Source organism: Porites lutea, chromosome 6, assembly GCF_958299795.1.
Source record: "Porites lutea chromosome 6, jaPorLute2.1, whole genome shotgun sequence".
Classification (NCBI taxonomy): domain Eukaryota; kingdom Metazoa; phylum Cnidaria; class Anthozoa; order Scleractinia; family Poritidae; genus Porites; species Porites lutea.
Genome location: NC_133206.1, coordinates 11689294 through 11702037, shown reverse-complemented (window position 1 = coordinate 11702037; position 12744 = coordinate 11689294). Strand labels below are relative to the sequence as shown.

Below are 12744 nucleotides of genomic sequence, written 5' to 3'. Positions count from 1 at the left end.
CCTCTATTGGCTCATTGTTTCCAGGGGAAGCGATAAGATGGCCTATATCTGGAGGCCACTAAATATTTTGAGAACAAAAACTCAGGAATCATTTTTAAGGGTAAATTTATGTTACTTGTTATAAACGCGGCATGTTCTGTGCACAGTCCTTGTCTATTTAGAACGATAAGTCACAACAGTTGAGGTCCACTACGAATGACACTGATTTTCCTGACACAGACTTGATACGAGTGTGTTCAACTGACTCGTAGTCGTTTAACGGCTCAATATATCATGGTCCCTCGGCTTTCCTCAGTGGAAGGGCTTTGCAGTTCATTATTATGGACAGCTTGTCTAAGTCTCCTTGTGTTCTTGTTCTATTGGCGTGGTGTGGCTAGTTTCACCCTTCTCAAAGCTGTTCCAATTCCAGGGCCTCGCCAGTGGCTGTACATTGGAAATCTTCCCGATGTCATTAAATATGGAGGAATGCACTCGATGTTGTGGGAATACTATCACAGGTATGGTCGAGTTTACAAGATGGGCTAAGGAAGACGACCGACGATCGTAATCACAGACCCAGAGATGATCAAACAGATCACCATTAAAGAATTCCCGAAGTTTCAAAACAGATGGTTTCCTGAAGTTAACCCGCCCATGAGTTCGTTCCTGTTCATCGCTAAGGATGACCAGTGGAAGCGAGTTCGCACAACGCTCTCACCGACGTTCAGCGCAACAAAATTAAAAGAAGTCATTCCATTAATGGAGGAAGCTTCGGATGTTTTGACTGGGAAACTCACAGAAGCCGCAAAAACAGGTGAGGATGGCAAATATGACTATTTTCCGCAATATTGTCTTTTGTTGGCTACCAGTTTCACAAATTTCTGTCAGTCTCGTTTAGCAATGGTAGTAATGGTCAAGTCCTTCTTATGGGGAGTAAACGAAATTGACTGTAGAAAGGCAGTATCCCACCCAGTCCCCGCCAAATCGTGACTTGCCACTGGCGGATCAGAGGGGGGGGCGGGGGACCCGGGCTCCCCCTTATTTTTAGACCAAACTGAGGGCCGAAGGGCGGAAAAAAATTTTTTCGGAGACCGCCCCCCCCCCCTTCCCCTTATATAAGGCTTTGTAAGTTACGCGCAAGTGGCATCCGAAGGAGGCTCACTGCGCGCGCGGAACTTGCAACTTTTCGATTTCGCAGGTTACTGAGACTCCTTTGCGGGCAGACACATGGACGGATGGATGGATAGGTAGGTTAGAGAGAAACACTATAAATAATGCATTTTCATTTTCTCACTATTACACCACTCATTTTGCAGGACACAGCACTGACGTCAACCCACTGTTTAGCTTATTTGCACTGGAAGTAATTCTATCCGCAGCATTTGGGATGCAAGCTGATATCCAAAGCAATCCCGACTCGGACACTGTTGAAAAGGCCAAAAACGTGTTCCGAACTCCGTTGTGGGTGCGCGCGTTTTCCATGTTCCCTTTTTCCGATTACTTCAGCAAAAAGTTAAATCTCAGTCCCCTTAATCACACCGACTACTTCATAAGAATGGCCCGAGTAATCTATGATGCCAGAAAGGCACAGAAAACGCCAAGTCGGAAGGATTTACTGCAACTGATGCTTGAAGCCCAGAAGCAAGAGATAGAGGGGAAGAGGATGGGCGATGAAGAGGTATCTGCACAGTCTGTCATCTTCATGGTAGCAGGATTTGAAACGACTGGAAGTACGCTATCTTACATGGCGTATCTACTCGCCGCGCACCCAGAAGTCCAGGAAAAACTCAAGGCTGTAAAAAACCGTGGGGACATTCCTCTGTACGACTTTATTAACAGCCTGGATTATCTTGACCAGGTGTTTTGCGAAGTCTTACGGCTCTATACACCCTGGTATTTGGTCCACCGAAGATGTAACGAGGCCTGCACCATAAATGGAATCACAATTCCACAGAATGTAGACGTGTTTATGCCGCCCTATGTACTCCACCGTGACCCTTCGTTGTGGCCTGATCCGGAGAAATTTGATCCCGATCGCTTCTCCCCAGAGAACAGGGACACCCAAGAAGCATACTCGTATATGCCGTTTGGTGTGGGTCCCCGGCAGTGCATTGAATTCCGCTTCGCCCTGCTTGAGATGAAGACCGCGATGTTCAAGATACTGTCCAGAGTCAAGTTTCAAAGAGCTGCAGACACAGTGTCTAAGCTAAGATTTCGATCCGTGCTTCTAATGCAACCACGCGATCCTATCCTCTTAAAAATAGTACTTCGTTAATAGGGAGGCGATAGAACTTGAAGTTTTAGAATCATTGGCAACAGCAGTCTGAAACTTCCATCAATTGAACACGCAATTAAGCGCAAAATCTTTGACTGCCTTAAGAGATAATGTTTGCTCCCCCTGTAAATGGTATTTTAAAAGATTTGATCATTCTAAGTCTACAAGAAACAATGGTTTTTCAGTAAAATTGCCTAAAGTCCACCTCGAATTTGGGAAAAATAGCTTTTAATATCAAAGAGCCAAGCTTTTTAATGAACTCCCAATAGCACGTCGATCCTTAACTTCCAGAGAATTTTATTTATGATCTATAAAATGTTCATCTTTTTTAACACAGTATAGTTATAGTCTTTAAGCATTTTATCTTAGAGTCAAAGCTTATCCTATTTTTTATCTTTTATTTGTTTATTCATTTATTTTTTTCGGGACCCCATTGATAACAGTGTTTTTATACACAGATGGGGGATATTTTATCCTGTTATAATATTCGCTTTTATTTACTTTTAACCCGGGCATTATAAACACCTGACTGCTATTTACGTCAATAGCCCAGCAAATAGAAATTCATGACAGCTACATATACATCATTCGTATTTTTACTTTCGTTTTCTACTCTTCCAACAACGCACATACTAAGGGAAGAAAAAAAAGACTTCGTAGCCTTTTTCAACCGCCTCGAGTTATCACAAGTTATTATGCTTTTTGCAGCCTCGGATGAAGGTCAGTTAGTACTGCGGTCTAACCGATATATCGGGCAATTAAATAACCCTATCTTTCAGCCCTTCTATCAGCTTGAATTTGTCATCTTCACTGTTTGTTTTCGGTTTTAATTATTCTAAGTTGTTGGATCTACACCAAGATCCGACTTAACTTCAAGTGGTCTTGCATCATTCAGCAGTTACCAATAAAGTTATCTACCTCTATCATAATGAAGGGTTCGTTTTGTGGGTATATTACATAGTATATTACATGGTAGCACTTTGTGCAAAATATTATGTGAAAGTAAGCCGGATAACATAATAATACTGAAAGCGTCAATTTACAGGATAGTTAACGAACTCGCTCATCGAAACAATTGCGTTATTGTTTCTTTTACGGCTTCCCTCACTTCTGTGATCTTCCAGCAGTATAACAACGGATTTAAAGACGAGTTTAAATACACCAAAGTAATCGTAAATTCCCTAGCAAGGTAAGTAGATAAATGCATTCCTTTTTGAGGTGTCAAAGCTACCGCTATACAAGATGGCAGATAACAAACAACCAATGTTACCTGCACCCACAGTGCACTGTACACTGCCTTTCTGTATCGAGCTATGTTAAGTGGAATTGCTTGGCTAGGTTGTCCATGGGCAACATGGTTCTGAACATAAATTTGGTTCTGACGAAGAGTGAAGAAAATTTTTGTGTAAGAGAAGATTATGGCGAGAAGACACAGAGCTATAACTATGTATTGATACCATGAAATTATAATAGTATTCAAAAAGATAGTAGATGCAACGACGATGGACAAAATCCAAAAACTAATTACGGTTATATATCCTGTTTTTAAAGTAACAATTTGTCTGTATCTGAGCCCCAGTAACAAGGCGAGAAGTCTGTCCACGCTTATTGCAGTCAATGTCAATAAAGACACTGCACACAACGTATGACTTGAGAAACTCACTGCCCAATATGCGAAATAGCAAATATTCCATCTTTCGTTCACAACAGAAATCCAATACGTCACAGCCAAAGGCCCTACAATGATACCAACACAGAGATCAGATATCGCCAGGTTACGATACAGGAGTTTGGAAGGCGGATGAAGTGAAGTTTCCTTGTGAAGAGCAACTAGGATCAGAGTGTTCCCCAAAAATGCTGCAATGGACAGAAAAATGTTCAGTGCCGAAAGAAAGATAAGCTCGCCATCTACACCTCTGATTAATTCCGCCGAGCAGTACAGTTTAACGACGACTGTTTTCTGGTCAGTTTCATAGTCAGAAAAATTAATCATTGTCATATTCCTCTGCGAGGCAAGAATCTGCACGGCACCGAGCGATGTGTTTATAGATCAGTACACTGTTTTCAAATACATAATATTATTTTTCTACCACCTCTTGTAAGTCAACTAATTACGCATCAGTCAAGTCCAGCTGCGCCCAGCTTCCACCCCCGCGCTAACCTCGGACATTAGCATTTTTTGCCTTGGATGGCAAATTCCCGGGGGTGGGGACTCTTGAGCTGTCAAATCCCCCGGGGTGGGGACGAAAAAAGAGGGCAAATGCCCCGTCCTCCGCCAACACTGCAACATTTTTCATTGATCGCACAGTCGAGTAGTGCCATTTTAAGCATTTTAATGTGCGATTTTTGGTTTCAATTAACGTCTTCCTTTGTAATAGTGCTATTCTAATTGAGACACGCCGTGACGACACCAGTTTATGGTTTTCACATTACGTCATCGGCGCCATGCTGGTGGACGGATGCTGGTCCACCAGCATTTGTTCATTTCACCATTGTTATTTGTGTCTCCCGAGATTGCGTGAAAACCACCTATTTGTCCTAATTATTGACATTAAAATAATTAGTGCGCTGTAAAGTTATAACAGTACTGCTATGAATAGTTTTATAAATATGAAAGGATATTCTTCAAATAATATCAATAGAAACTTAATTCAATAACCAAAAAAGCGTTGATTCAAGTCAATAGCTCCCGAGTTTCGCTATGTAATTCTGGCTTGATAAGCAATGAAGAAGTGCATGCATAAAATCGAGAACATGCCTTTACAAACCTCTTCATTTTTTTCCCATCCTTGACAAATGAGCCAGTCTGCTTGTTTTTCCAGTAAAATCCTCTGTGTAGTTATACTCTGATAGGAAACTGCGTGCGTGTCAAAAGCTCGGGGCTGGCCCCGGGGTTGACAAATGCCCGGCCCCCGGGCAGTGCAAAATTTGCAAATACCACATCCCCGGGACTCACAAAGCGGGCAACTGCCCGCTCCGCAGTAGCCCGGGGGGTGGGGGGGGTGGGAGGGGGCTGCTGGGCGCAGCTGGAATTGACTGCTGCATAATGCATATGGCTGGGTATTTCGAGGTAATTTCTTTCTTAATTCTTCCTGTTTTTCCGATAGTCTTTTAGCATTTTATCTTAGAGTCAAAGCTTAGGGACTCGTCAGAAATTAGCAGGGGGGAGGGGGGGGTGGAAACAGCGGGAGGGTCACAACTTTTTGAGACTCAGAAAAGGGAGAGGTCATGAAAATGGGCAATTAAAAGGGGGAGGGTCATGCAAATATATGCCCGTGATCATGTAGAGTTAACCTTTAACCTTAACGTTTGTGATGCTGCGATTGCATTCATCAGAAGTCTCAAGTTGCCACCACTCTGTGACCACATTTTGCAAGCAACAGATGCTGGCCCAGGGGTTGGTGTCACTAACATCGAAGTTAAGTACAGAGACATTGAGATGCCAAGGATTAATAGCTGGACTCACATAAACAGGATTTACAGAGCACCCACACGATTCAGGACAAAACGAAGCAGAGCGTTCCAACGCTGCTATATGTGAAGCTTTGGTTGATGGCAGAGCATTACACTGGGAATACTTTCAACCAACTGGTCTCATTAGTGAAGAAGAATTGAAAACACTCACAGTTGAAGAAATGAAAGAGCTAGAGGCAGAAGTAGTGGAGTGTAATGCATGGAGAGTAGCCCAGGATTTCGTGCCAAGAATCGATGGCCAGCCCGGACCAGCTGGTGACTGTATGAAGGCCTTTGTTACCAATTGTAAAGAACAGCAGTTCTTTTTCAATACCGAATATATTCAGCAATACAATGCTGCAAAGTCGGAGACGAGAAAAGTAAAGGTCCCAGGACACAACTATTTCAAAAAATTGGATGACTTCATAGAATCGTGTATGACTACTGGAGAAATATTTCACGAGTACTGTGAAAATGAATCAGTGGATCCCACCCCTCGTCCAGTTCCAGACATCAACAAACTTCCAAAGTATCACTATCTGCCTGTTGCAGAAACACCCATCACAAATACAGACGACACTAAGAGAAGAGAAGTTGATGATTATCACCTTAGAGCATGTTTAAAGCAAGTCCACGAAAAGAATGAAATCAATATCGAGGATCTTTTGCAACAGATAAATTGTTGAAGAAAGTCTTGTGAAAAAATACCTAGAACATTTAAATCATTTAGAGATGATGAGTGACAAGAGAAAAATGGAAAAGAAAAACAACAAATTGAAAGAGAACACAATGTCTTATGAGGAATTTGACTGCATGGAAATGCTGAACACGTGCAAAACAGCATGTATGTGTTCTGGACGAATACATCCATAAACATAATTTGCTTGTAGTGAAAGGTAAAAACAAGCCCCAGAAAGTCAATGCTATTATGGATCACGTACGGTCATTTGCCGAGAGCACCCAAACAAACAAACAAAGCTGCCTCAGTGTGGAAAAGGTGGATGATCATGATAATGATGTGACGTAGATGAAGGGGATGAGGCATTACCCACTTGTCCTAGTGATGAAGACTTTGTATTGGGAGAAATAGGAGAGTCGAGTGATCAGCTTTCCTTAGCTGTCAGAATCAGAGTTGGACTCGTAATACTGTCATCTAAAATGTAAGTATATAGCATTACAAAGAACAGGTTAGAAATATATTTTGAGTTTTCATAATACTGACTCACCCGAGTGTATTGCTAGAACTAGATTTTATCATATATACAAGAGGGGGAGGGTCATGATATTTTAGGCCAAGCTCAAGGGGGGGGGGGGGGGGGGGTTAGCAAAACTCCCATTACAGGGATGGGTTACCTCATTTCCGAACCCAAATTTAAAATTCCCACCCCCCCTCCCCCCTGCTAATTTCTGACAAGTCTCTTATCCTATTTTTTAATCTTTTATTTGTTTCTTCATTTATTTTTTTTCGGGACCCCATTGACAATAGTGTTTTCATACACAGATGGGGGATATTTTATCCTCTTATAATATTCGCTTTTATTTACTTTTAACCCAGGCATTATAAACACCTGACTGCTATTTACGTCAATAGCCCAGCAAATAGAAATTGATGACACCTGGATATATAATATATAGATTTAGCCAGGGCTAAAAGCGAAGCTCCCATTAATAAATTTATAATTTAGATCAAACAATATACCTGTAATCTACAAATCGGTTAACTTGAGGGCACATATGTGACTTTTTAGGGAAAGCTAAGGCTAAAAGATTTTAGAGTGAAAAAAATGTTACATCGATTTGATAGCCTTATATGTACACCCAAAAAATAGCAATTATCTTCGATCACATTTAAGAGCCATGACGACTCTTGATCACAGTAGTTAGGCCTGGAAAACGAATTCTTGGAAAACAAATCAGACCGAATTTTTGACGTTCGACAAGTTTACCTAACAAAATCTTGCCAACAAATCTGGGTGTGTGTAAACCAACATTTCATACTTTTTATACATCACATCTGAGGTGAAACAGTAATATGAGGCGCTGTTTTTATCATACAGACCTCAGACAAAATGCAGTATTTCACAATTTTTTCAAAACAAATATTCAGAACCATTGAAGCACACGTGGGCTTTTAGCAAAACCGTTCAAAAAAATTTCAAAAAACCCCTATACGGCCAGCCGGTTCTCACTTTTGACAAGCGCCAAATTTTCAGTAAGCATTAAAAAAGTTACGCTTCAACATAATAAAGAATTTATTGCGTTTATTTTTTATTCAATGGTTTTAAAACGAAGTGTAATCTTAAAAAGCATTTGATACGCGCGGCATTTTGAGTACTCCTGCAAGCGATGTTTATGAACGACTGAAAACAAACGGCAAAGTGATTAAAATTGCAAGAGACTACTAACGATCAATAAAAGAAATATAATTCGGTGAAACATTTACAGAGACAAAAATTTTCATTCACGAAGACAAGTATTAAAGCGTCTCTAAAAATCCTAAGTCCTTAAGCTGAAGCTTAAGGCTTTTAGCCGGCTTCCCGGTGTTTACTGTTTTCAAAGATGAACTCGAGGCAAGAAAATCGCTCAAAGCTTTCTTTCTACAGCCAAAATTATAACTAAATACTCTTCGGAACATTTTTTCTTTCTGTTTGCGGAGAGAAAATATCGACTAAAGGTTTTTTAAAGTTCTGTAAGCTTATATCAAATCTCATACTAGGTCAGATCATTGTCTCAGATCTTAATACAAACGTGCATAAACTAGCCTCATAAACTGCGCTCGACTTCATGAAATTAGATATGAAAAAACAAACACAATAATTACTCAGGCTTACCATTCGAGATGCAGCTCCTGAAAGCCGCTTGAGGGACTTTTCAACCCGCATCCAGCAAGGTGAAAAATGAAAACGATGTCATACGAAATCGGATTTCTGACTTTGACAAGCGGCGCATTTCTCAACCAAAAATTCAGTAAACAAACCAGCCATGAATAACAGAAGACTGTTGATAGCAGCTGTATTTCATTTTGTGCATCCAGTGGAAAAAGACAGTAAAAAACGTCACAAGTTGACAAAAAACTCTGTCAGTTTCAGCTGTCAAAGTAAACAAGTTTCAAGATGGTGCATTTCTCAACCAAAAACCCACTAAAAAACCAGCCATGAATAACAGAAGACACTTGATAGCAGCTGTATTTCATTTTGAACATCCAGTGGAGAAAGACATTAAAAAACATCACAAGTTGACACAAAACTCTGTCAGCTTCAGCTGTCAAAGCATGGATAATAGACAAAGTAAACAAGTTTCAAGATGCTGCATAAATTTTCCGCATGAACTCACCTGTCAAATTTTGACCAATCAGAGCATAAAAATTGGACGTAGAGCGTGACCAACGCGTGTCCATGATAACAAAAGGTCTTCTCCGCCTGTGTTTTTAAATAACTGGCTGAATTTTCGTGTCCGAGGTAAGTTTGAAATCAAAATCTTAATAGTGCTAGGCCATAGTGACATAAACACGACATATTTCATATAAATTAAAAAAAACAAACAAACTTGAGCTTGCAATCATTTGAAAACTAGTAACTTGTCAGCGGATAACTTCAAGAAATACTCGACCTCGATGGGCCGACACCTGAGCCCGCGATACGGTCAGGTGATACTGGTCACCGGATACCCTGTTTTGACAGCTGTCAATTGATCACAACATTTATGTGCAATCACTTTTCTCCTGGGCTCCCAAACTAGCTAGAAAGTGTGACAGTAAACATTGGTATGCCTGTGGTGCGGACGGACGGTCGGTCGTTCGTTCGGTGTACGGTCACGTGATAACCAAATTTTCTGGGATGGGTAGATACTTAGCTATGGGGCTCCGCCCACGCGCGCGCGCTTCGCGCCTGCGTGGAGCTCCGCTATTATTCGTATTTTTTGCTTTCTTTTTCTACTCTTCCAACAACGCACATACTAAGGGTAGAAAAAAAAGACTTGGTAGCCTTTTTCAACCGCCTCGATTTATCACAAGTTATTATACCTTTTGCACCCCCGATGAAGGTCAGTTAGTACTTATTTAGTAATTAAATTCCCCTATCTTTCAGCCCTTCTATCAGCTTGCCTTTGTCATCTTCACTGTTTGTTTTTGGTTTTAATTATTCTAAGTTGTTGCATGGGCCTAGCCTGCAATGCAGCCGGCCCACGCACTCGTCAAAGCCATTTGTTTCGTCCTATACAGAGGGTTTAGAGCGTCTGCGACGCAGGCAACATGGGCCTGATCTACACCAACATCCGACTCAACTTCGCGGCCGTTTGTCCAAGTGGTCTTGCATTATTCAGCAGTTACCAATAAAGTTACCTACCTCTATCATAATGAAGGGTCCGTTTTGTGGGTGTGTTACATAGTATATTACATGGTAGCACTTTTTGCAAAATATTATGTGAAAGTAAGCCGGATGACTTAATAATACTGAAAGCGTCAATTTAACTGCTCTAACTGCTCTCTTTGCACTTCTTAATCTTTTATTTCTTATTTTTTATAAGATGATGGATACATTTGTACATATTGTACATAGTTCTCTCAAATTTCTCACTTGCCTATACTGTACATAGTCTTTCTTAATTTTAATTAATTTATTAATTGATTTATTCTTTTTAAATTTATTTTAGTGTCCCCACTTAGTGGTTAAACACCGCTATTACAGTTTTGACACTTTAATAAAGGTATCATCATCATCATCATCACAGGATATATAGTTAACGAACTCGATCATCGGAAGAGTTGCCTAATTGTTTCTTTTACGGCTTCCCTCACTTCTGTGATCTTCCAGCAGTATAACAACGGATTTAAAGACGAGTTTAAATACACCAAAGTAATCGTAAATTCCCTAGCAAGGTAAGTAGATAAAGGCATTCCTTTTTGAGGTGTCAAAGCTACCGCTATACAAGATGGCAGATAACAAACAACCAATGTTCCCTGCACCCACAGTGCGCTGTATACTGCCTTTCTGTATCGAGCTATGTTAAGTGGAATTACTTGGCTAGGTTGTCCATGGGCAACATAGTTCTGAACATAAATTTGGTTCTGACGAAGAGAGAAGAAAATTTTTGTGTAAGAGAAGATTATGGCGAGAAGACACAGAGCTATAACTATGTATTGATACCATGAAATTATAATAGTATTCAAAAAGATAGTAGATGCAACGACGATGGACAAAATCCAAAAACTAATTACGGTTATATATCCTGTTTTTAAAGTAACAATTTGTCTGTATCTGAGCCCCAGTAACAAGGCGAGAAGTCTGTCCACGCTTATTGCAGTCAATGTCAATAAAGACACTGCACACAACGTATGACTTGAGAAACTCACTGCCCAATATGCGAAATAGCAAATATTCCATCTTTCGTTCACAACAGAAATCCAATACGTCACAGCCAAAGGCCCTACAATGATACCAACACAGAGATCAGATATCGCTAGGCTACGATACAGGAGTTTGGAAGGCGGATGAAGTGAAGTTTTCTTGTGAAGAGCAACTAGGATCAGAGTGTTCCCCAAAAATGCTGCAATGGACAGAAAAATGTTCAGTGCCGAAAGAAAGATAAGCTCGCCATCTACACCTCTGATTAATTCCGCCGAGCAGTACAGTTCAACGATGACTGTTTTCTGGCCAGTTTCATATTCAGAAAAATTAGTCATTGTCATTTTCCTCCGCGAGGCAAGAATCTGCAGTGCATTGGGCGATGTGTTTATAGATCAATGTTTTCAAATACACTTAAGGGTAATATTTTTCCGCCGCCTCTTGTAAGTCAACTAATTATATATGGCTGGGTATTTCGTGGTAATTTCTTTCTTAATTCTTCCTGTTTTTATTTTTATCATCCTTTTTAACAAAAGAAAAAAAAAAAAAAAGTGCAGCTGAATTATATTATGTTATTTTCACGCCCTCTCAAGACTTACCTCCGGTACCTACAAAGTTAGGTGAAGCCAAACGCGCAAACTTAATTTCTCGATTTTGGCGAGACAGTATTTCGCCGGGTTTTATTTTCGCGATTTCAACAGGCAAATATGAACAAAGGGCAATAAATTTCGCGATTCAAGTGTTCTCAACGTCACTTTAATGTTTGTAAAGTCTGAACTCTTTTTACAGTTCCAGATAAAGTGGAACATGCAAAACGCATATTTATCGACTTCATACGTGTAATATTTGCAACTTTCACATCAGAAAGCTACAGGAGATACAAAATGGAACTTAGGGGCTTTTTATATGGAGGCTGGGAGATCCTAGAAGGCGGATCATCCTTACCAGTACGATACAAGGACATGAGAAAACCTCCGTCGAACAGGATAAATTAAAAATCCCTCTCCCTGCAATTTTATTAGAAAGTGCGACAGCCATTTTTATCAAGTGAGATAGCTACCTTGATACCAAATTACAACAGTATTACAAAATGCGACAAGTATTATTATAAAAGGCGACAATATACTGAACTGCCGACGACTTTACAGCTATATTAGTTGACAATTATTTTTACACGTTATGAGAACTAAATGCAAAGGGTATTATAAAATGCGATGATTATTGCAAGGCGACAGAACAAAGACTAGTTATGCACACGCTTAAGAAATGTTATTTCACGCTTTTCGTGCATAGTCTCCCGTGCAGAGTACTGCAGACGTTCTTGAGGGTTCGTCACGCGTGGGGCGGGATGGGAGGCTATTTCGTGCATGGGTCCTATTTTAAAGTCGGTCAGTCGTTAGTCTATTCTCACATGTAGTTAATTTACTGACTTTCTCATTTACAGCCTTCGCAATAAAACGTATTGCTTTTGCGATAGTTTTTGCACTGTTTCTAATTTATTATAATGTGTTTCGTGACAAAAATTCTTCCTTTCTCCTCCCTTCACCAAATATTCTATCCACAACACGGACAATAATCTAACTTCGAATTTTCTTTTTATTTCATGGACTTCAGACTTCTTACTCTTTTTTATGAGGAGGTATTAGTACCAAAGCCATCAATTTGAGCGCATTCAGTCTCCATACCAAAGAAACA

The 12744-nt window shown here is 40.3% G+C and overlaps 3 protein-coding genes across 3 annotated transcripts; 1 reads left to right on the top strand and 2 right to left on the bottom strand.

The window, feature by feature from the left end:
* The first annotated feature begins 206 nt into the window (after positions 1 to 206).
* LOC140940744 (cytochrome P450 3A41-like) lies at positions 207 to 3001 on the top strand. Its single transcript, XM_073389705.1, has 2 exons — positions 207 to 793; positions 1296 to 3001. Exons 1-2 carry the CDS (start codon positions 562 to 564, stop codon positions 2252 to 2254), a joined length of 1191 nt encoding a protein of 396 aa, XP_073245806.1. The 5' UTR covers positions 207 to 561; the 3' UTR covers positions 2255 to 3001.
* Positions 3002 to 3317: 316 nt separating this feature from the next.
* Positions 3318 to 4302, bottom strand: LOC140941885 (trace amine-associated receptor 8c-like). The gene has a single exon (XM_073390889.1). The coding sequence runs from the start codon at positions 4251 to 4253 to the stop codon at positions 3318 to 3320; it is 936 nt and encodes a 311-aa protein (XP_073246990.1). The 5' UTR covers positions 4254 to 4302.
* A 6138-nt stretch (positions 4303 to 10440) lies between these two features.
* LOC140941598 (trace amine-associated receptor 8c-like) lies at positions 10441 to 11494 on the bottom strand. The gene has a single exon (XM_073390617.1). It carries the CDS (start codon positions 11391 to 11393, stop codon positions 10458 to 10460), a length of 936 nt encoding a protein of 311 aa, XP_073246718.1. The 5' UTR covers positions 11394 to 11494; the 3' UTR covers positions 10441 to 10457.
* Between the last annotated feature and the right edge of the window lie 1250 nt (positions 11495 to 12744).